General features: G+C 45.9%; 1 protein-coding gene across 2 annotated transcripts in view; it reads left to right on the top strand.

Annotated features, from left to right (window-relative positions):
* The window catches only part of RB1 (RB transcriptional corepressor 1), a 193,386-nt gene that overhangs the window by 12,699 nt on the left and 158,566 nt on the right, over positions 1–22,121 (top strand). For both annotated transcript variants that reach the window (XM_074987922.1, XM_074987914.1), the window contains one exon: positions 21,606–21,740. In XM_074987922.1, the coding sequence (XP_074844023.1) occupies positions 21,606–21,740 (135 nt within the window). The remainder of the gene's footprint in view (positions 1–21,605; positions 21,741–22,121) is intronic.

Below are 22,121 nucleotides of genomic sequence, written 5' to 3'. Positions count from 1 at the left end.
ACTCTCACCTGTATTGGAAGATGGCAGGACTTTTCAACAGCTCCTTAGCAGTGCAAGTGGAGGAGGTCTGGGATGAAATGGACCCCATCACAGACATTTTCTCCTTGACAGGCCCCACCAGGGTGGCTCTGCCCATAATCAAAACAATTACCAATACGGCTAAAAAGGTTTGGCAGACCCTTGCTTCCGCCCTTCCTATGGCCTGTAGGAATGGGAGATGGTAGTTTGTCCCATCCCAGGGCAATGAACATTTGTTCATGAACCCCTCCACACCTGACTCCTTAGTAGTGGATGCTGCTCACCATAGAGCACCAAGGGTTCCAAGGTCCCGACCTGAAAAATAGAGAAGCTAAATGCTTGGACCTCTATAGGAAGCAGGTCTAGTCAACGTGAAGGTTGCAATTAAGAATTGCTAACCAGCAGGCTCTGGTTAACAGGTATGCTTAGAATACAGTCACCTCTCTACTTAGGTTCTCTGAGATGGTGCCACCTGAAACCAAGCAGGACTTCCCAGCCGTGGTAGAGGAGAACAAACTGATTTCAAGGGCAGCCCTGCAGGCGGCATTGGATGTTATGGATTCTGCCACGAGGGTTATGGCCATTGGAGTGGTGATGCACAGGGGGCTTGGCTGCAGGTTTCCAGCCTGCCTCATGAGGTCCAGCAGACAATCCAGGACCTCCCCTTTGATTGCCCTTCCCTATTTTCAGATAAGACTGAACAGTCTGAAAGACTTTAGAGCCAAGCTCCGCATCTTGGGGCTTGCATATGCCTGCCAACCAATGCAGGCATTTTAACTCCTGTTCTCAGCAGAAACAGTTTCCGCAGCCACCAAGGGATGGCAGGAAAAGGCAGAATTGGCTTGAATGGCGCCCACCTGTCCTACAACCTCAAGGCCACGGAAAGGGCCCACGGGAACCCAAGCTGCAGTTTTGATGGCACGGTTGGGAGTGTCAAGTCCCTCTGACCTACTCCAGCATCACCACTTTTTTCATTCTCTCTAGCCCCCTTTTACCATACGTGGTGCAGCATCACCACAGACCAGTGGGGCTGGTGTGGTAGAGAGGGGATACGCTGTTCAGTTCTCTTTGTACCTCCTTCCCAACCACCTTCTGTGTCCTTGAGTTAGCCCTCTCACAAGATCCTGTTACAGCAGGAATTGCAATCCCTCCTGGTTTCTGGGGCCATAGAAGTTCCTCCCAGGTTCGGGGGACAGGGGTTTTATTCCTGGTATTTCTTAATTCCGAAACCAAAGCGGGGCTTGAGACCCATCCTGGATCTAAGAAGTCTCAATGAGTTTGTGAAAAAGATTAAAATTTCATGATATCCCTGGGTCTTATATTCCTGACGCTGGAGCAGAGGGACTGATTTGCAGCCCTTGACTTACAGGACATATATTTCAATCTACTCTCCTCCCAGGAGGTTTCTCAGGTTCATGGCAGATGGGCACCCTTATCAGTTCACAGTCCTGCCTTTCGGTCTGTCTGTGGCCCCAAGGGTCTGCACGAAACGCATGGCAGTAGTAGCGTTGCACCTATGCAGGAAGGGGGCACAGCTTTTGTTGTACCTGGAAGACTGGCTAGTCAAAGGTCGTTCCAGGGCGTAGGTTATTCAGCATGTGCAGTTGATCCATCAAACCTTTGTAAGCCTCAGTCTCTTGATCAACGAGGTAAAGTCGGTGTTGGTCCTGTCTCAGTCAGTAGTTCGTAGGGACACGACTGGACACTGGGTGTGCCAGGGTTTTCCTGCTGGATGACAGGTTCAGGTCCTTGGGGGCCATCATGTGAGACATTCTGGCAGTTCCCACTACAATGGCCAGGTGCTGCCTGCATTTGCTGGGTCACATGGCAGCATGCACTTTTGTGGTACCGCACACCAGGTTAAGGATGCCCCCTCTAAAGCTATGGCTTTAATCAACCTAATGCCTTCTAAGAGAGAGTTTAGGCTTGGTGGTTACGGTGCTGACATGGACTTTGTTGACCCTGCACTGGTGATTGCCTTGCCCTTCAGCAACCCTCTCTTTCCCTAGTAACGGATGCCTCGGAGTGGGGGTGAGGAGTGCACCTGGGTCAGCTACGAGCCCAGGCTCTTTGGAGTGTGTGAGACCTTCAGCTCCACGTAAATGTGAGGGAGCTCAGGGCCATCAGACTAGCACCTGTGACTTTGAAGGCCAGTCTGACTGGATTTCATTTCAGTCAGTACAGGCAACACGAAAGCCGTGTACTACATTAACAGATGGGTGCACGCTCCTCTCCCCTGTGCCACGAGGCCATGATGCTCTGGGACTTCTGCATACAGTACATAATCACTCTGTAGGCCCTTTACCTGCCAGGTGTGCACAGTTCACTGGCAGACCAACTCAACAGGTCCTTTATGGAACCCTAACTCTACAGAACGACCACCCGGAGGTCGTTCGTTCTGTTTTCCAGAGGTAGGGGTATCCCCAGGTGGACCTGTTTGCCTCCCACCTCAATGTGAAATGGGGGACATGTTGCTCCTGCAGCAGTCAGAGCTCGGGGTCCTGGGCGGATGCCGTCAATGTCCCCAGGTTGGGTATGCTGATTTATGCATTCCTTCCAATTCCGCTAGTCCACAGAGTTGTCCTCAAGATTTGCTCAGAAGGCAAATTGATCATTTTGGTGGCACAAGCATGGGCCTGTCAGCCCTGGTACTCAACCCTCCTGCACCTGTCGATCCACAAGCTGATGATGTTGCTGATCCGGCTGGACCTGCTGATGCAGCAAGAGGGGAGACTGCAACATCCCAGTCTCCAGTCGCTGCACCTCACAGTGTGGATGCTCCGTGGTTGAGGGACCGAGAGCTGGCCTGTTTGGATCCCATAAAGGAAGTATTGTTAAATACACTCATCCCTCATTTAAAGAGTACTTTACTTATGAGTACTCACTAAAATGAGGGACATAAATACCTACCTTTGCTCACTAAATGAGTGAATTTCCACCGCTTATGAGCCAGCCACAGGGTCCCTGGTTGGGGGACGGGGAGACCGTGGCCCCATGGCTGGAGCCTTCTCCCTCCCTTCCCTCAGACATGCAGCTGTCAGACAGCCCTTAAGCTCGGGGAAGAGAGGGAGAAAGCTCTTAGACTGGTTCCTTCCCCTGTGCTGGTGCAAACGTGAAACTGACCAGCCAGGAGCTGATCGGTTTCCAGGTCCCACAAGCCATGGGGAGACTGAAAGCAGACTACCCCTGGTTCCCAGCTCCTGCCACGCTGGGAGCCAGGAAGCTGACCAGCCCTAGTGGTTCCTGGCTACCCTCCCCTTTCAGGAAAATTTGAGTTATGCGGGGGTTACATGAACAACCTCTAGGTAACTTGAGGTTTTTCTGTATTAGTCCCCCTCCACCTGCCCTGCAATCCTCACCCTTGGCCAGGTTTTAACCCCCCACCCAAGGCCCAAACTGCCCCCAGCAGCCCCAGACCGCCCCAGCCTTAGAGCCCCTCAGCAACCCCAAACTGCCCTCAGCCTTAGATTCCCCCTGCAGTCCCACATTCCCCCCATGTTCACACTGCCCCAGCCTTACGCGCCTCCTCTTCACAAGGGCTGCTAGGCTGGGTGGCTCCTCCAGCCCTCCTACTCCCAGTAGGTGACAATCGTTAAAACCAATTAACTCAAGTGTTAACGTTCCAGTGCATAAGCCTAAGGTAATTGCAATCCCTAGTGATAGCACTAGCTCTGTTGGTTATATATCTGCCTGAGACAACCGTGTTAAGAAACTGCAAATGACTTCTTTAACAGCTACATGCAGCTGGGAACTGCCCAGCTGGTGATTTTTAACAGCTCTAATGGGACCCACACTTGGGTTGTCTGCTCTGCATACATACACTACATCTCTTTTCTGGTGCCAAACTAGTCAAATACATCAGAAAAGTACACATATTTTAATGGAAATTTAGTGTTGCTCTTATGAGTTTTCGCCTACGAGCAGAAATTTGGGAGCCAGTTGTGCTCATATAGCAAGAGATGAGTGTAGTAGAAAAAAACCTCCATGGCCATGACTTATTTGGCTAAGTGGAAAAGGTTTCAATGTGTGTCTCTCACAGAGGGCTATCTCCCTCTCAAGCCCCCATCCTGTTGATTTTTAGATTACCTATGGGGTCTGCTACAGGAGGGTTTGTCCCTCCCCTGGGTTAGGGTGCACTTAGTTGCTATCTCAGCCTTTCACCCGGGTCATGCAACGTCTCATGTGTTCTCAGACCCTGTAGTCAAAAGGTTTCTGAAAGGTTTAGAAGGAATCAAGGCCAAGGTTCGGGCACCACTGCCCCCATGGGATCTCAGTTTGGTGTTAGCCAAGCTTATGAGGGCCCTCTTTGAACCCCTGGCTACCTGCTTCCTGCTGTTCGAGTTACAAAACAGCATTTTTAGTGGCAATCACCTCATCCAGGAGGGTATTTGAGTTGAGGGGACTTTCAGTGGACACCTTGTACACAGTGTTTCACAAGGATAAGGTTAGGCTGAGACCTCACCCCATGTTTTTGCAGAAGGTGATCTCTGCTTTTCACGTTAACCAAGACAGTTCCCTACCGGTATTTACCCAAAGCCCCATGCCTCCCCCAGGGAGCAATGTTTACATACCTTGGAGTTAGGAGGGTGCTGACCTTCTATATGGATAGGACTAGGCCCTTTAGAGGAACACAGCAACTTTGTGGCAGTTGCTGATAGGATGAAGGGCCTTTTGGTCTCCTCCCAGCAGATTTCCTCCTGGATAGTGACTTGCATCAAAGAGTGTTACAAGCTCGTGGGGGTTCCTCCCGCTCCGGTTAGGGCACGCTCCATGAAAGCGCAGGCGTCGTTTGTGGCATATTTGGCGCAGGTGCCTATCCAGGACATCTGTAGGGCAGCCAGCTGGTCCTAAATTCATACATTTACAGCACATTACACTTTGATGCAGCACACACAGGAAGACACATCAGTGAACAGGGCATTCCTGCAGTCTGTTTGGGGCTCCAACCCCACCTCTTGGGCATTGGCTTGTATCCAGTCCAACTTGGAATGGACATGAGCGATCAGTCAAAGAAGAAAACACAGTTACCTGTTTGGTAACTGGTGTTTTCTGAGATGTGTTGCTCATATTGGCTGTGTCTACACTAGTCCCAAACTTCGAAATGGCCACTCAAATGGCCATTTCGACGTTTACTAATGAAGTGCTGAAATGCATATTCAGCGCCTCATTAGCGTGCAGGCGGCTGCAGCACTTCAAAATTGCCGCGCCTTGCCGCCGCGTGGCTCATCCCGACGGGGCTGCTTTTCAAAAGGACCCCGTGTACTTCGAAGTCCCCTTATTCCCATGAGCAGATGAGAATAAGGGGACTTCGAAGTAGGCAGAGTCCTTTGGAAAAGGAGCCCCGTCTGGACGAGCCGCGCGGTGGTGAGCTGCGTCAATTTCGAAGTGCCGCGACCGTCCGCGTGCTAATGAGGCGCTGAATATGCATTTCAGCGCTTCGTTAGTAAACTTCTAAATGGCCATTTGTGTGGCCATTTCGAAGTTTGGGGCTAGTGTAGATGTAGCCACTCATTCCAAAGCCCTCCTGCCTTCCCCACTGTTCAAATAGCAGCAAGAAGGAACTGGAGTGGGGGATGGGGGATTGTAATCAGTTGGGCAGTGTATATATTGGTCGCCATATTGGCAGCACTCCAGGAGTGCCCCGCTGACTGTATGGCTCCTAGCTAAGGCAAAAAGCTTCCAGGGACTGGGTATGTGTTCACGCACACCCAACTTGAAATGGACATGAGCAACACATCTTGAACACCATTTAAAGAACGCTAATTGTTTTTTATATGAGCTCTCTTCAAGGAGCATGCAAGAAGCTTGTAATGGCAGTGTATTTTATTTAGTAAGATGTGGCAATGTAATCATGGGTACCTTAAGACCATATATCAGGTGAGGGTACCTCATAGTATGCATTCTTCGGTAATGGGTACTCAGCCTAAAACGTTTCAAAACCACTGCTTTAGAGTATTCACATCTGGCTGAAGAAGTGTCCTAGGTCACTCTTTGGTTTGCAGGCAATGTACTCCAAACACAGATTAAAATTTCCAGATCCTGCATTTTCTCATCTGGCAACATCACTCATCTGATGGGACCATGGATCTTGCATGAACAGAGAGTCCCAGGGCTGGGAGGAGGAGGGGCCAGCCAGACCAATGGCAGGAGCCCAGAGCAGGGCAGCTACGGAGGGGTGGGGTGGGGAGCAACAACCTGGGAGCCTAGGCCAGGGCAGCAGCGGGGGGCAGTGGCCTTGAATGAGAAGCTGGCAGCTCAGGCTCACAGTGGCCTATTGCAGGGGTTGGGCAGAAAGCCATGGCCCACAGAAACCACGGCTGGGGCTGCTCACAAAGCCCTGACTGGGAAGTGGTGGCTCACAGCACCTCATGCCTGGAGCTGGGCAGGAAGCCACAGCTCCAGCAACCTGCAGGCTGGGGAAGGGTGGCTGGGGCCAAGAGCCTGTGGGGGGAGTGGAGCTGGGGAGCCCAGGTGCAGGAGTTGAGGCAGGGTGCAGACATGACCGACTCTGGTCTGGCACAATAACACATCTGGACTGCTCAGGTCCTGAAGGAGCCAGAGGAAGGAGGGTGAACCTGTACAATTTTCCCTTCCCATGGAAGAAGGAATGCTTTTCTTTTTCCTTGTTTTTCCCTTAATTCAGTATGGAATCATTTCCTACTTTTCCTCCATCTTACCATGGGCTAAATCAGAAGGAGTCCCCAAAAGATTTCTGGGAACAATCAATGAGAGGAGTTGCAAAGAGATCAGGACCGTACAGCGATCACCCCATTTGATTATCCTCAAAGGCATCTTCCACAGCATTACTCTTATATGGCCTGGCAACGTTGGGTTCCCTTGCATGTTCAGCCCTAATTCAGGAGGCCAACATCCTCCACTCTTTCCTAGGTCTGCTTCAGTGGAGAGACAAGATCAGTTTCCATATAATGTAAAAGAATACCTTTTATCCATGGCTGCCGCAGGAGCAAAAAAGAGGAGAGTCAAGAGGGACATTCTTCAGGATGGGAGCACCCCATCCTGGCTTTAATAATCTGTTCTTTGGAGGGAGATGGTGCACTCACCTACATCAGTCTGTGCCATCGATGCTGAAACCAGGAGTGCAGGGGGCTCTGCAGCACCCTCTGACATGAAGTAATTTGTGTTATATATAGAGTTTACAGTATGGTCCAATGGCATGCAGTTACCCCCACTATAAAATTTGTTTGAACACCCCAGTCTGTGCAGAGGAATTTATATTTCATTAGTACTTGATAGAACACATGGCAGAAACTTAGATATTCCCCTTGAGTCTGTAAAAGACCAATGCACATTCTTGGACAGAGTTCAGTCTGGAACTACAGGTAGATTAGCTATGCTGATGAATAATGATCTGCTGGAACTTGCCAAAACATTTGACACACATCTGCATTGACTCAATCTCTGAATGTGGACAAAAGTAAGTCCTTTGAAAGGACTGAATATTTTTATCAGCATCTTGTCAGTTTCTCTCTCTCTCTCATTGTGCAAGCTGTACAGTAGAAGACCAAAGCAGCAAGGTCCTCGGAAATCCACCCACAAAGAAGAGGATCCTCAAAAATTTGGGGCTGGAAGATCTATTTGTCTGCAAGCTTGCAAATGTAGGTTGCAAGTTACCAAGCTCTGCTTTCAGTGATTTCTTCAAGTGAGGCAAATTAACTTTGTAGATAAGCCACTCAGGATGCACCAGTAAGAACTGAAAGCTCTCCTGGCTAAGGTCTAATTGATTGCTAGAATATTCTTTTATTCTGCACAGGACATCTGATAACGCAGTGTATATGATTGCCAGAAGACTGTCATGACTTCAGTCTGCAAGCATCCCTAATAAGGCCCAGAGAATGACAGGTGACCTCCCACTTCAGAGCTACAGAGCTCTTCAGCAGTGGCACTCATATGCCTTATCATACCCTGGAGTCTTTCAGGGTAACTTTGCGTTCCTCAAGGCTCACTCCCAACTCCAGAAATGAAAGCCAACAACACATAAGCTGTATTTCAACTGGTGCGTCTTGACTCTGTGTTATGGTCAGCCACCAAAGATCTTCTGTGCCACTGAGGAAGAGGCAGATACATCACTGGAGGCAATGCACTGCTGAGCCTAGAACTTTGAATGGAAGCACATTTGACACCATCATTAGGAACTAGGTTGGCCTGTCAAAATCTTTTTGCTTTACCATGGCAACTGTCTCCCATTTTCAAGAAGCTTGGGGTATGAGTACCATGAACCAATGGATCCTCAATCAGAAACAAGAGCTGTCCATCCAGTTTCAGTCCCTTCTAACCACCTTCTCTGCCTGCTTTCCTTTTCAGGAACTCTTCTCACAAGAGACTCTTGAAGCAGGAGGGTAGACTCTCCAAGTGGGCGTAGTGGAGAACGTGCTGCTGGAGCTCAGAAGCAAAATATTTTTTTTGTTCCCACTACCTCAATTTCATTAAGCAAGAGAGTGTATATTCATTCCGACCCCGTCTCTTCATCACCCCACCATCATAAACCTCAGTTTCAAGTTCAAAATGTTAAGCACGGTTTCTGCAATCCTATGGATTGGTTTGCAACTTTTGACCTGCTCCATGCCTGTGTTCATGTTTCCTTACATCCATCTCACAGAAGATACCTGAAATTCATGGTAGAACATCATGCTAGCAGTATGGAGTCCTTCCTTTTGACCTCTTCATAGCTCCAACAGTTTTGATCACTATCTGACCGGCTATTTTGAGAAGAGCCACAACAGGTGACTCTTGGTACAAATAACCCTAAAACTTCTTACCTTGCTTTCAACATCAGAAACCAAAAGTAAGTTTAGGTCAGAACACAGAATTCAGAGCAGTAGTATTAGATGTCAGATCAATAAGGGCCTAACTTCCACAGCAACAGCATCAGATAGTGCCAGGCTTCATCAGTCAACTTTCATGCCTTTTTAAAACCATAAATAAGAATATCTCGTACTTGTGTGCTTTACAGTATACAGTGAAATCAGAGCATGCCACACTTCACCTTTTGAGTCACGAACAGTGGTTGAGATTCATATATCTACCTAGCAGAGGGACAGTGGCAGAGATCAGTATACGCTCATCCCTTGTTTAATGAGTACTTCTGAGGGACATAAATACATACTTTTGCTCACAAAACAAGTGAACTTCCCCCACTTATATGAGCCAGCTGTGGAGTCCCTGGCCAGGGCAGAGGGAGACCCGCAGCCCTGTGGCTGGCTCCGCTGCAGCAGTGGGGTCCCTGGCTGGGGGATGGGAAGACCCGCAGCCCTGTGGCTGGAGCAGAGCGAGCCATGGGGTCCCTGGCTGTGAGGCAGGGAGATCTGAAACCACGGCCTGACCCACTCCCAACACCACTGGACTGCCACTCCCTGTGCTCTCCACCAGTACCTCTGCTGCATCCTGGAGGAACCAGCCTCCACTTCCTCCACCAGAGCCGCCTCCAGGTTTTAACTCTCCCTCCTGCTTATGGCCCCAAACGTCTCCCAGCCTTTAACCCTTTCCAACCCCCCACACCCAAGGTTCACTTACCTTTCAAAAGCAGCGCCACGTGCTGCCACTCCTTTGCTGAGTTAGGAGCACTAGGAACCAATCAGAGACTTCAACGTGTATTTAATGGTAATTTAGTGTCCCTCTTATGAGTTTTTGCCTATGAGCAGAAAGTTGGGAACCAATTGTGCTCGTATAGCGAGAGAGGAGTGTGTATCTACCCAGCAGATGTAACACCCAGGGGTCAGGCAGATTAAAGTGTGCTCCAGATCAGTAATCAGAGTTCATGCATGATGTTGGAGTTATTTATGTAGGATATTAACACAACACTAATTTAAACATAATTTTTTAATTAAATTTAAAGGCTGAATAGTAGACAGAAGTGTTTTAAACATTTCTAAATAATAAGCAATTTAGTATATATTAGCAGTAACAAAAAATTGTATTTGGTCAAGGTATATACAAATAAACTATGTCTAGGAGCGCTTAGACCAATATTTGTTACCGCCAACTAGGCAAGTATTGGTAATTAACCCTTATAAGGTTTACTTTCTGAACCCTTTAACAAAGTGGTGTCATTGCAAATTACTGATTTCAGCTAAAAATAATTTTGAGACGGTTCACTCTCTTATTTCCAGTTTTACTCTAGATAAAACTGCTTTCTCTCAAAACCCTTTCCTACCTATCTTGTCCCCCTTCTTCTTGCTGACTGATAGTTTATTTGTATCTGGCTTTACATATGCCCTAACTTTTGAGATAATTCCAGTGTGTAGGGTGACAAGGTCCATGCTGGCTCCTTCCAAGACAGATTCTCTATCTTATTTAAGACCAGCTGCAGTAACTTTCTCGGGAGCCTTCTTTTTAGAAAACTGATTTTTTTGTTTGTTTGTTTTAACCAGGCATTCTTCCTACTGCATTCCTGTTGGCTTTAACTCATTATTTTCACTTTTTTTAACCAAACTTAAGCTAACTTTAATTCTCTGATTTTTTTTTTTATTTGTTTTACATGAAAGGTATGATAATCAAGAAGCCTAATCTAAGGTGAACATGCACTGAGGTAATGGGTAGGATTGCATAAGGCAGCAAGCCAGGATCGGGTGGTGTGGCAGTATGGGGTCGAACTGAATCCAAGTAGCAACTAGTCGGTAAGGGTTTGTTGCACAGAAAAGCAGGAAATTTGTGTTCTTACCACCCAACCAGGAAGCTGATCATGAAATGCTGGAGTCTGACCCACTGGAGTCTGTGAATTCACTGATAATGTGATGAGGTGGTGTACCATGCTGGCCAAGACTGCTTATTGGGAACCAAATGAGCCAGGGTTTGAGTCCAGGGGCCTGACAGCGTGCTTGTCATAATCCCACTAGATATTGTCTCTTTGTTAAACTCAGGGTACAGAGCAGCTTCAGGTGTGGAGTGGAATGTATCTAATCCAGGCTTCTACCTCCAAAAACTTTGGTGACAAATTCTTCTGTGAGTGGGCTCAAGTGTCAATTCAGGGCCTGTGATCTCCATAGGAAACCTATGTATACACAAACAGTTTAGAGCTTATGGGAATTGGCCTTGTATGAAAAGGTGGTTTTGTTTTTTTTTTGTTTTTTTTGTTTTTTTTGGTTTAAGAACAGCCATACTGGGTCAGACCAAAAGTCCATCTAGCCCACTATCCTGTCTTCTGACAGTGGCCATTCCCAGATGCCCCAAGGGGAGTGAACAGAACAGGTGACCATTAAGTGATCCATCCCTATCACCCATTTCTAGTCTCTGACAGACAGATGCTAGGGACACCATTCCTACCCATTCTGGCTAACACCTATTTCTGGAACTAGCCTCCAAGATTTTTTTTTGTTTTGGACTACTGTTAAAGTCCTGGTCTTTATGACATCCTCTGGCAAGCAGTTCCACAGGCTTACTATGCATTGCGTGAAGAAAAAACTTCCTTTTGTTTTAAACCTGGTCCCCATTAATTTCACTTCATGACCCCTAGTTCTTATGTTATGAGAACAAATAAATAACTTTTCCTTATTCACTTTTTTTCCATACCTGTCATGATTTTATAGACCTCTATCATATCCCCTCTTAGTCTCCCCTTTGAAAAGCTGAAAAGTCTTGTCTGTTTGATCTTTCTTCATATAACAACTATTCCAAACCCCTAAACATCTTCATTGCCATTGTCTTAACCTTTTCCAATGCCAATATATCTTTTTGAGATGAGGGGACCACCTTTGTACTCAGAATTTGATTGTGGGTGTACCACAAATTTATACATAGGCAGTAAGATAGATAGCCTCTGGCATATTCTCTATGCCTTTTCAATGATTCCTAATATTCTGTTTGCTTTTTTGACAGCTGCTGCAGATTGAATGGATATTTTCAAAGTACTATCCACAGTGACTCCAAGATCTCTCTTGAGTGGTCATAGCTAAATTAGTCCCCATCATTTTGTGTGTATTACTGGGGTTATTGTTTCCAATGTGCATTACTTTATATTTATCAACATTAAATTTCACTTGCCATTTTGTTACCAAATCACTTAGTTTTGTGAGCTCTTTTTGAAGTTATTCACAGTTTGCTTTGTTCTTAACTATCTTGAGTAGTTTAGTATCATCTGCAAATTTTGCCACCTCATTGTTTGCCCCTTTCTCCAGATGATTTATAAAGAGGTAGAAGAGGATTGGTCCCGGACTCTTGCAGAACACCGCTTGTTCCTATTCTCCATTCTGAAAACTAAACATTTATTCCTATCCTTTGTTTCATGTCTTTTTCACCAGTTATCAGTCCATGAGAGGACCTTCCCTTTTATCCCATGGCAACTTACTTTACTCAAGAGTCTGTGGTGAGGAACTTTGTCAAAGTCTTTTGGGATATCCAAGTACATTATATCTGCTGAGTTTTTTTTAACACCCCTGCCCCGCCCACATACTTATTGACACTCTTCCCCCCCACCCCCCAAGAATACTCGTAAAGCAGCATTTCTCTTTACAGAAACCAGGTTGACTTTTTTCCTCAATAAATTATGTTCATCTGTGTGTTTGACAATTTTATTCTTTGCTGTAGTTTCTGTGGCGGGGAATTGTTAACCTCTTACGGCCCGCTCTGAGCCGCCTGGTTAGCGTGACCAGATTGCGAGGCTCCCCGCTCTAGTCGTCCGGATCCTCGAGGACCTAAGATGTATAGGAGAGGCGGTGGAGGCCCGGCGATGTTAGACTGCCCCACCTCTCTGCAGACCGCCCCACCCCCCACCAGAGAGAGGAACAGGGGTGATGCACATACCCTCCCGCTTTAAGATGTAACCCTCCTGGCAGGCAGTGGCTAGCTCCAGGGATGAAGGTGAAACAAGGAGGAGGCTTAGGGTGAACCTATTATTCTATTTATTAACAAATAAGGCTCTGCCTCTGAGGTCCCTCTTCTAACTGGGAGTTTGCCACGGCCCCTCTCAGTTAGCGCTGGGAGATTATAGGATAGGTCGGGTGCAGGATTTACTTGGGAACTGGGAGGCTATGCCCTCACTGTGGTAACCCACCTGCGCAGTGGTAAGTATGACTTATTAACTAATTCTATAACTAAGTATTTAATCTAAACTATAATTACAAACTATTAATTCAAGTGTACAGCTTAAATGTTTTTAAATTTGGGTGATTAAGCCCGGCCCTAGGGTCGAGCCCCGGGTACAGCCCTTCCCTGTTCCTGGAAAGGGCGCGGCAGAGGCATGACCCCTACCCCCTATTAGGGGACCCAGTACCCAAAAGTGTCATATTAAATGAAATGTTTAATTTGGCAAAGGTCCCGGGCTGTGCCATGGGCCAGTAAATAGATTACGTGACTTGTTTGGTGAATGGAAGTCTCGTCCAGGTAAATATGTCTTGTCCGGTGAAATGGTCCAGGTAGGCACAGCAGATGCAGATGCTGGGGAGCGTTGGTGATATTGATGGTGGGTCCCTGGTTACGTCACTGGGTACACAGTACCCCCACCGGAGTGGGGGCCAGTTTGCCACCCGGTGACTTGGCCAAAGGGCCCGCTTGCTGCTCCCTGACGCAATGCGCTGCTGGCTAGTGTTGAGGCGCGCTGGGGCGCTGGCGCTGCTTCCGCGCCGGTGGGCTCCTGAGGTGAGCCGGTTACTGCGGTGTTCTCCCGCTCCCAGCTGGCACCGCCTGAGGGGCAGGCTCCATAGTGATTTCAGCTCAGGCCTTTTGGCTGTTTAAGCTTGGCCTCGGAGTCCAGCGGACGCCACTAGGTGGCCATGCCCCTCCGTGCGAGGTAACAGGGTCTAGCCTGAGTTCCTCAGGGCTGCCGAATGGGCTGCAGCTCCTGAATTTATAGAGGGATCTCATAAATATTCATTACATGATTTACATACTGGAGGTTCTATGCAGGTGTTTTCAAATAGGTCCTCCTCTCGGCCGAAAGTGCTTTAAGGTTTTACCTGGGGCCAATCAGAGGGCTCCATTTTGAACCTGCAGTCGTGAATAATTCATGAGTTCAGGTTACCGGGGAAACCAACTGACTCAGAGTAACCGTTGCAGGGGCTGCTAAATGACAGCCTATGTAACTTTAGATTTTTCATGTACCTGTATTGATGTTTAATGGCCAAAGGCTTGTTTCCCCTGGTCCACGGGGACGATAATGCCCAAGGGATAAAATCCCTGACAGTTTCAACTAATTTGCCTGGTACTGATGTTAGACTTACTAGTGTGTAATTTCAGGATCACCTCTAAAACAGTTTTTAAATATTGGCTTCGCTTTAGCTATCTTCCAGTTATGAGCCACAGAAGCTGATTTAAAGTATAAGTTGCAAACCACAGTTAATTCTGCAGTTTCACATTTGAGTTCTTTCAGAACTCATGGGTGAATGCCATCTGGTCCTGGTGACTAGTTACTATTAAGTTCATCTTAAGTTTGTCAGTTTGTTCAAACCCTTCTCTGACACCTCAGCCTGGGACATTTCCTCAAAACTTGTCACCTCAAAAGAAAGTCTCAGGTTTGGCAAGCTCCCTAATCATCCAGCTGTGAAGACTGAAGCAAAGAATTCATTTAATTTCTCCCCAATGGCTTATCATCTTTGAGTGCTTCCTTAGTATCTTGATCATTCAGGGGCCCCACTTGTTGTTTAGCAGGCCTCCTGTTTGTGATGTACTTAAAAAGCATTTTGCTATTACTTTGAGTTTTAGGCTGCCTGTTCTTCAAACTACTTTTTGGCTTTTCTTATGTTCTTACATTTAACTTGATAGAGTTTATGTTCTTTTCATTTTCCTCGCTGGGATTTAACTTCCACTTTTTAAATGATTCCTTTTTCTCTCCGTGCTTCTTTTACCTGACTGTTAAGCCATGGTGGCACTTTTTGGTATTGTTGATTTGAGAGATGTGTGTAAGTTGGGCATCTATTACAGTGTCTTTCAAAAATTTCTATGCAGCTTGCAGGGATTTTACTTTTGGCACTGTACTTTTTAATTTCTTTTTAACCTCCTCATTTTTGTGTAGCTCCCCTTTCTGAGATTAGATACCTCAGTGTTAGGCTGCTGAAGTATATTTCCCACCCCAAGGATTTTAAATTTTATTATGTTGTGGTCACTATTTCCAAGTGGTCCAGTTATATTTATCTCTTGGACCAGATCCTGCACTTCAATTAGGACTAAAACAAGAATTCATAGAACACTAGGACTGGAAGGGACCTCGAGAGGCCATTGAGTCCAGTCCCCTGCCCCAATGGCAGGACCAAGTACTGTCTTAACCATCCCTGACAGACATCTATCTAACCAGTTCTTAAATATCTCCAGTGATGGAGATTCCACAACCTCCCTTGGCAATTTATTCCACTGTTTGACCACCCTGATAGTTAGGAACTTTTTCCTAATGTCCAACCTAAACCTCCCTTGTTGCAGTTTAAGTCCATTGCCTCTTGTTCTATCCTCAGAGGCCAAAAAGAACAAGTTTTCTCCCTCCTCCTTATGACACCCTTTTAGATACCTGAAAACCGCTATCATGTCTCCCCTCAATCTTCTCTTTTCCAAACTAAACAAGCCCAATTCTTTTGGCCTTTTTTCATAAGTCACGTTCTCTAGACCTTTAATCATTCTTGTTGCTCTTTTCTGGACCCTCTCTAATTTCTCCACATCTTTCTTGAACTGTGGTGCCCAGAACTGGACACAATACTCCAGCTGAGGCCTAACCAGCACAGAGTAGAGCAGAAGAATGAGTCCTTGTGTCTTGTTCACAACACACCTGTTAATGCATCCCAGAATCATGTTTGCTTTTTTCGCAACAGCATCAAACTGTTGACTCATATTTAGCTTGTGGTCCACTATAACCCCTAGATCCCTTTCTGCTGTAGTCATTCCTAGACAGTCTCTCCCCATTCTGTATGTGTGAAACTGATTGTTCCTTCCCAAGTGGAGCACTTTGCATTTGTCCTTATTAAACTTCATCCTGTTTACCTCAGACCATTTCTCCAATTTATCCAGATCATTTTGAATTATGATCCTATCCTCCAAAGCAGTTGCAACCCTCCCAGCTTGGTATAATCGGCAAACTTAATAAGTGTAGTTTCTATGCCAATATCTAAATCATTGATGAAGATATTGAACAGAACTGGTCCTAACACAGACCCCTGCGGAACCCACGTGTTATACTTTTCCAGCAGGATTAAGAACCATTAAGAACTACTCTCTGAGTACAGTTATCCAGCCAGTTATGCACCCACCTTATAGTAGCCTCATCTAAATTGTATTTGCCTAGTTTTTTGATAAGAATATCATGTGAGACCATATCAAATGCTTTACTAAAGTCTAGGTATACCACATCCACCGCTTCTCCCTTATCTGCAAGGCTTGTTATCCTATCAAAGAAAGCTATCAGATTAGTTTGACATGATTTGTTCTTTACAAATCCATGATGGCTGTTCCCTATCACCTTGCCACCTCCCAAGTGCTTACAGATGATTTATTTAATTACCTGCTCCAATTGCCTCTCCCCTGGTAAGTTCCATAACCAGCTGCTCCAAAAAGCAGTCATTTAAGTTGTCAAGAAATTTTATCTAGGCATCCCATCCCAGTCAATATGGAGATAGTAATAATTGGAAGATTTCAACTGAGTTTATTTTGATAGCCTCTCATCTCCCTTATCATTTCATAGTCACTATCACTATCCTTGTCAGATGGTCACATATCTCTACTTCTATATTCTTGGTAGAGCATGGAATTACTATCCAGAGAGAGTCTATGGAACATTTTGGTTTATTTAAGTTTTTACTGCATTTTATTTTACATTTTCTTTCACACATGGTGCCATTCCCCGCCAGCATTACCTGTTCTGTCCTGATATATTTTTGTACCCTGAATCATAGAATTGTAGGGTTGGAAGAGACCTCAGGATGTCATCAGGTTCAGTCTCCTGCTCAAAGCAGGATCAGTCCCAACTAAGTCATCCCAGTTAGGGCTTTGTCAAGCCAGAACTTAAAAATGTCTAAGGATGGGTATTCCATCAGCTTTCTATATAACCTATTGCAATGCTTTATCACCTTCACAGGTGAAAGTTGTGTGTTGTTTTTTTTTAAATGTATAACCTAGATCTCTCCCACTGCAACGTGTTGACCATTGCTTCTCAGTCTATCATCTGTCACCACTGAAAACCGCCATTCTCCATCATCTTTGTATTCCCACTTCACGTAGTTGAAGGCTGCTATCAAATCCCCCCTCTTTCATCTTTTCTGTAGGCTAAATAAGTCTAAATCCCCCAGCCTCTCCTCAAAAGGCATGTACTCCAACTCCCTAATCATTTTTGTTGCCCTGTGCTGGACTCTCTGCATTGAGTCCATATGCTTTTTGTAGTGGGGGCCTAGAATTGGACACAGTGTTTCAGATGTGGCCTGACCAGTGCTAAATAAAGGGGAAAGATCACTTCCCTTGTTCTGCTGGCAATGCTCCTCCTAATGCAGCCCATTGTGCTGTTAGTCTTATTGGCTACAAGGGCACATTGTTGACTCGTGTCCAGCTTCTCATCCACTGTAACGCCCAGGTCCTTTTCTGCAGAACTGCTGCTTAGCCAGTCAGTCCCCATTCTGTAGTTTGGGATTCTTATGTCCTAAGTGTAGGACTCTGCACTTGTCCTTGTTAAACTCATCAGATTTCTCTGGGCCCAGTCGTCTAATTTCTCTTGGTCACTCTGGACCTTATTCCTACCCTCCAGCAGATCTCTCTCCCTCCTTCCCTCCCCCCCCCCCCCCCCCCGAACTTGCTGAGGGTGCAGTCCATCCCCTTGTCTGGGTCATTAATGAAGATGATGAACAAAACCAGCCCCAGGACTGACCCCTGCGGGGACTCTGCTTGATATTGATCACCAGCCAGACATCAAGCCATTGATCACAATCTGTTGAGCCAGATGATCTAACCAGCTTTCTGTCCACCTTACAGTCCATTTATCCAATCCATACTACTTTCATAGTATTCTTGCCAGCAAGTTAGAGACTGTATTTGCTGATGTCTAGGTATATCACGTCCACTGCTTTCCCATATCCACAGAGCCAGTTACTTCATGAGGTTGCTCAGGCATAATTTGCCTTTAGTGAATCCATGTTGGTTATTCCTGATCCCTTTACTCTCTTCCAAGTGCTTCAAAAAGGACTTTTTGAGGATCTCCTCCATGGTTCTTTTCAGAGACTGAGGTGAGGCTGACAGGTCTGCAGTTCCCCAGATTCTCCTTCTTCCCTTTTTTAAGGATAAGCACTACATTTGCCTTCTTCCAGCCATCCTGGACTTCCCACCAAATCTCCAGGAGTTTTCAAAGATAATGGCTAATGGCCCTGCAATGACATCAGCCAACTCCCTCGGCATTCTCAGATGCATTACCTCTGGCCCCATGATTTGTGCATATCAAGCTTTTTTAAATAGTTCTTTACCTGTTCTTTCCCCACTGAAGGCTGCCCACCTCCTCCACATGTGGCCCGATGCATCAGTCAGGAAGCTGACCTTGTCTGTGAAGACAAAGGCAAAAAAAGCATGGAGTATTTCAGCTTTTTCCACATCATCTATCACTGGGTTCCCTTCCCCATTCAGTAACTGCCCCACTCCTTCCCTGACCACGTTTTTATTGCTAACATGCATGTAGAAACCTTTCTTGTTGCCTTTCACTTCCCTTGCTAGTGGCAATTCCAGTTGCCATTTAGTTTTCCTGATTATGCCCCTTCATGTGCCAACAATATGTGTATACTCTGCCCTAGTCATCTGTCCAAGTTTCAACTTCTTATAAGCTTTTTTGTGTTTAAGCTCACCAAAGATTTCTCTTAAGCCAAGATGGTCCCTTACCGTATTTGCTTTTCTTATGGCACATTGTGATGTCAAGTTCCTGTGCCTTCTGTAGGACTTCATTAAAATGTCGCTAGCTCTCCTGGACTCCTTTCCACTTCATGTTAGCATCCCAGGGGATCCAGTCCATCAATTCCCTAAGGGAGTCAAAATCTACTTTTCTGAAGTCCCAGAGCTGTGTTCTTCTGCTGTCCTTTTTACTTTTGGTCAGGATCCTGAACTTGACCATCTCATGATCATTGCTGCCTAGGTTCCCCCTACCAATTCTTCCCTGTTTGTGAACAAACTGAGCCCAGCCCTGGCTGGTTCCTTCAGCTCTTGCACCAGGAAGTTGTTCCCACCATTCTCCAAACATTTCCTGGATTGTCTGTTTGCTGTTGTATTGGTCTCCCAGCAGAGGTCTGGGTGATTTGAAGTCCCCTTTGCGAACCAGGGCCTGTGATATGGCAGCTTCCATTAATTGTCCAAAGAAAACCTCGTCTACCTCATCCACCTGATCTGCTGATCTATAGTAGATATCCATCACAGCATCACCCTTGTTACTTCCACTTCTAAACTTAACCCAAAGACTCTCAACTGGCTTTTCTCCTGTTTTATATGGTGGTCTGAGCAATTATAGCACTCTCTTACATACAGCGCAACTCCTCCCATGTCTGTCCTTCCTGAACAGTTTATAACTTTCCATGGCAGTGCTCCAATCATGAGTTGTCCCGTTAAATCTCTGTTGTTCATAATTCCTTGGGGTTGCCAGGACTTCCAGTTCTTCTTGCTCATTTCCCAGGCTTCTTGCATTTGTGTACAGACACCTAAGATAACTACCTGATTGCCTTGCTTTCTTAGTACTATTCAGGGGTCCTCCTCTGTAGCACTTTCCTCCTTGTATTTCTTCTCAGTATCCCATTTTTCCAGTTATCTCAGGGCTTAGGCCCCCCTCCCGTGACAAACCTAGTTTGAAACCCTCCTCTCTAGGTTGGCAAGCTTGTCTGCAAAGATGTTTCTTGTAGCCTTACCTTTTAGACTCCTGAGGCAGGGATGCAGGGTGTATCATAATAGCTCCAGCATGAGCCAAATAGTTCTGGTATTAGATTTATCTGATCAACGCAGACTGACTTTTTCCATCTGATTGTAACTTAAATCTGGGGTTCTCAGACTTCCTTGCATTGAAGTCCTCTTCTGACAACAAAAATTACTACGTGACCCCAGGAGGATACACTGAAGCCTGAGCCCTTCTGCTCAGGGTGTGGGTGTTGGTAAATCTGAAGCTCAGTGACTTCAGCCTGGGGGGGCTGGGGGGGGAGGAACGGGGGGACTTGTAAGCTGAGCCTACTGCCAAGAGCTGAAGCTCTTGAACTTCAGCTTTGGTCTGGGCCACGGAGCTCAGGTTTCGGTCCTGGGCTCCAGCAAGTCTAAGCCAGCAGTGGTGACCCCATTAAAATGGAGTCGTGGCCCACTTTGGAGTCCTGACCCACAGTTTTGAGAACTTCTAGCTTAGAGCAATGACCCATGAGTTTTACACCTGGCCTGAGTGTTGACTGACTGAAATAAATAAATATAGAAAGTAGTTGTTTAGCTGAAGTTCAGAGCATCCTATTCAAGAACAGGAAACCTAGTTTAGTTCTTTGTCAACGTGGATGCAAGAAGAGATTTTTCCATCCAGATATCTCAGCATCAGCCTTTCACCACTGTTATCTCCAGTATCAACAAAGCTGGATAGCTTGCTTGAAAGCAGTGTGGATTCTTCATAATTTAAAATGTTTGTTTTGCAGAATTAAGTGTAAGTCATGCTGTCTTCACATCCTATAGTGACAAAATTCCTGAGTGATTCATGCGGGTATTTTCTCTCCTTCCCTTTTTGGATGATATCTCCATCTTTTGATCTGAACATTGGTGTAGCAGTATTGATTGAGCCTTTAGTAACCTGTTCTCAATGAAAACTGATTTTTGGATAGACTTTACATCAGGTACGAGAGATACAGACTTGTATGTCTAGTATCCTGTATATGGCATTTCAGAATGACCCTTAGACCTCACCCAAAGTTCCTGCTCAAGGTGATCTCAAAATTCTATATAAACTGGTCTGTCCATGAAGTGGCTTTCAGAGCATTAGAGAGCTCATGGGCTAGTCCTTGGGATGTGGGTGGGTGGTCTTGGGACTGAGGGGGGTTAAGCCTGGGGTGGGGGAGTGGGTTTTGGAACCAAAGGGAGTTAAGCCTGGCAGGGGTGGGAGTTGGGGACTGAGGGGGTTAAACCAGGGATGGGGTTCCACAAAATTCTGAAGAGCTTGAAAGGTTCTGTGGCCAAATAAAATTGGGAAACACTGCCTTAGGATAATGCTGCAGGCAGGGATACCTTCTGATAGATTCTTTATACCCTCCTGCAGGCAAACAGACAATTGCTTATAACACAAATTGAGTCTCTGTGGTCAATCACTAGAGCAGAAACTTACCCTACAGTAACACTGGTTCTTCGAGATATGTTACCCACATTGATTCTACGGTGTTCTCTCCTTTCCCACTGATGCAGAGTGATTATTCTGATGAGAGTTTATATTTGTGACAAAAAGCTGAGGCAGGGTTGGAATCATTCTGCCCTTTCTCCTGAAGGGAGAGGCAAGTGTGAAAAGTGCAGTCATGGGCGCTACTAGCTTAAAAACCTTCTTGAGCATATGAAAAGTGTGCCTCGAGTGAAATCCATGTATACAACATCTCTCTGAAACCCATTTACTATGAGGTAACTGTCTCTCTCTCTCTCCGCCCTTTGTTTTAAGGAAATTGATCTTATACTCTCATTTGTCTTTCTCCTTGCAGTGTGTGTACATGTTTTGAGTTGCTGAGGAAGATGGATGTTAACATGGATACCATAAGCACTAAAGTTGATAGTAGCGTATCACGACTGAGGAAGAAGTATGACGTATTGCTTGCACTATATCACAAGTTTGAAAGGTAAAATATGTAATTTTTGTTTGAACTGATTGGATTTATTTTTGCTGACATTTTATTTTGAGTTCCAAAACTTATGTACTAGAAGTGCCCATCTTGAACTTTGGGCATATATTCCAGTATCTTGAAATCGGTTATACAAAAACACACTAATGTTTATACCAGTTGAACCTTTCTAGTTTGGAACATCCTCATCCAGCAACATTTGTAACCCAGCATGATTTTAGTTAGCCAGATGACTACATATCAGAGATGTGGCTAAGTTCCGGTCATCCCATGAAGTTTGTTCACAGCTGTCAGTCCTGGCTCTCGGAGTTTGGTGCTGTTATTTAGTCATAATTTACCCCTAAATGACTGACTTCTAAGAGCCAAGTAAGCAGTGAA

The sequence above is a fragment of the Carettochelys insculpta genome, chromosome 1, assembly GCF_033958435.1.
Source record: "Carettochelys insculpta isolate YL-2023 chromosome 1, ASM3395843v1, whole genome shotgun sequence".
Taxonomy (NCBI): domain Eukaryota; kingdom Metazoa; phylum Chordata; order Testudines; family Carettochelyidae; genus Carettochelys; species Carettochelys insculpta.
This window is presented reverse-complemented; position numbering and strand designations above follow the sequence as displayed.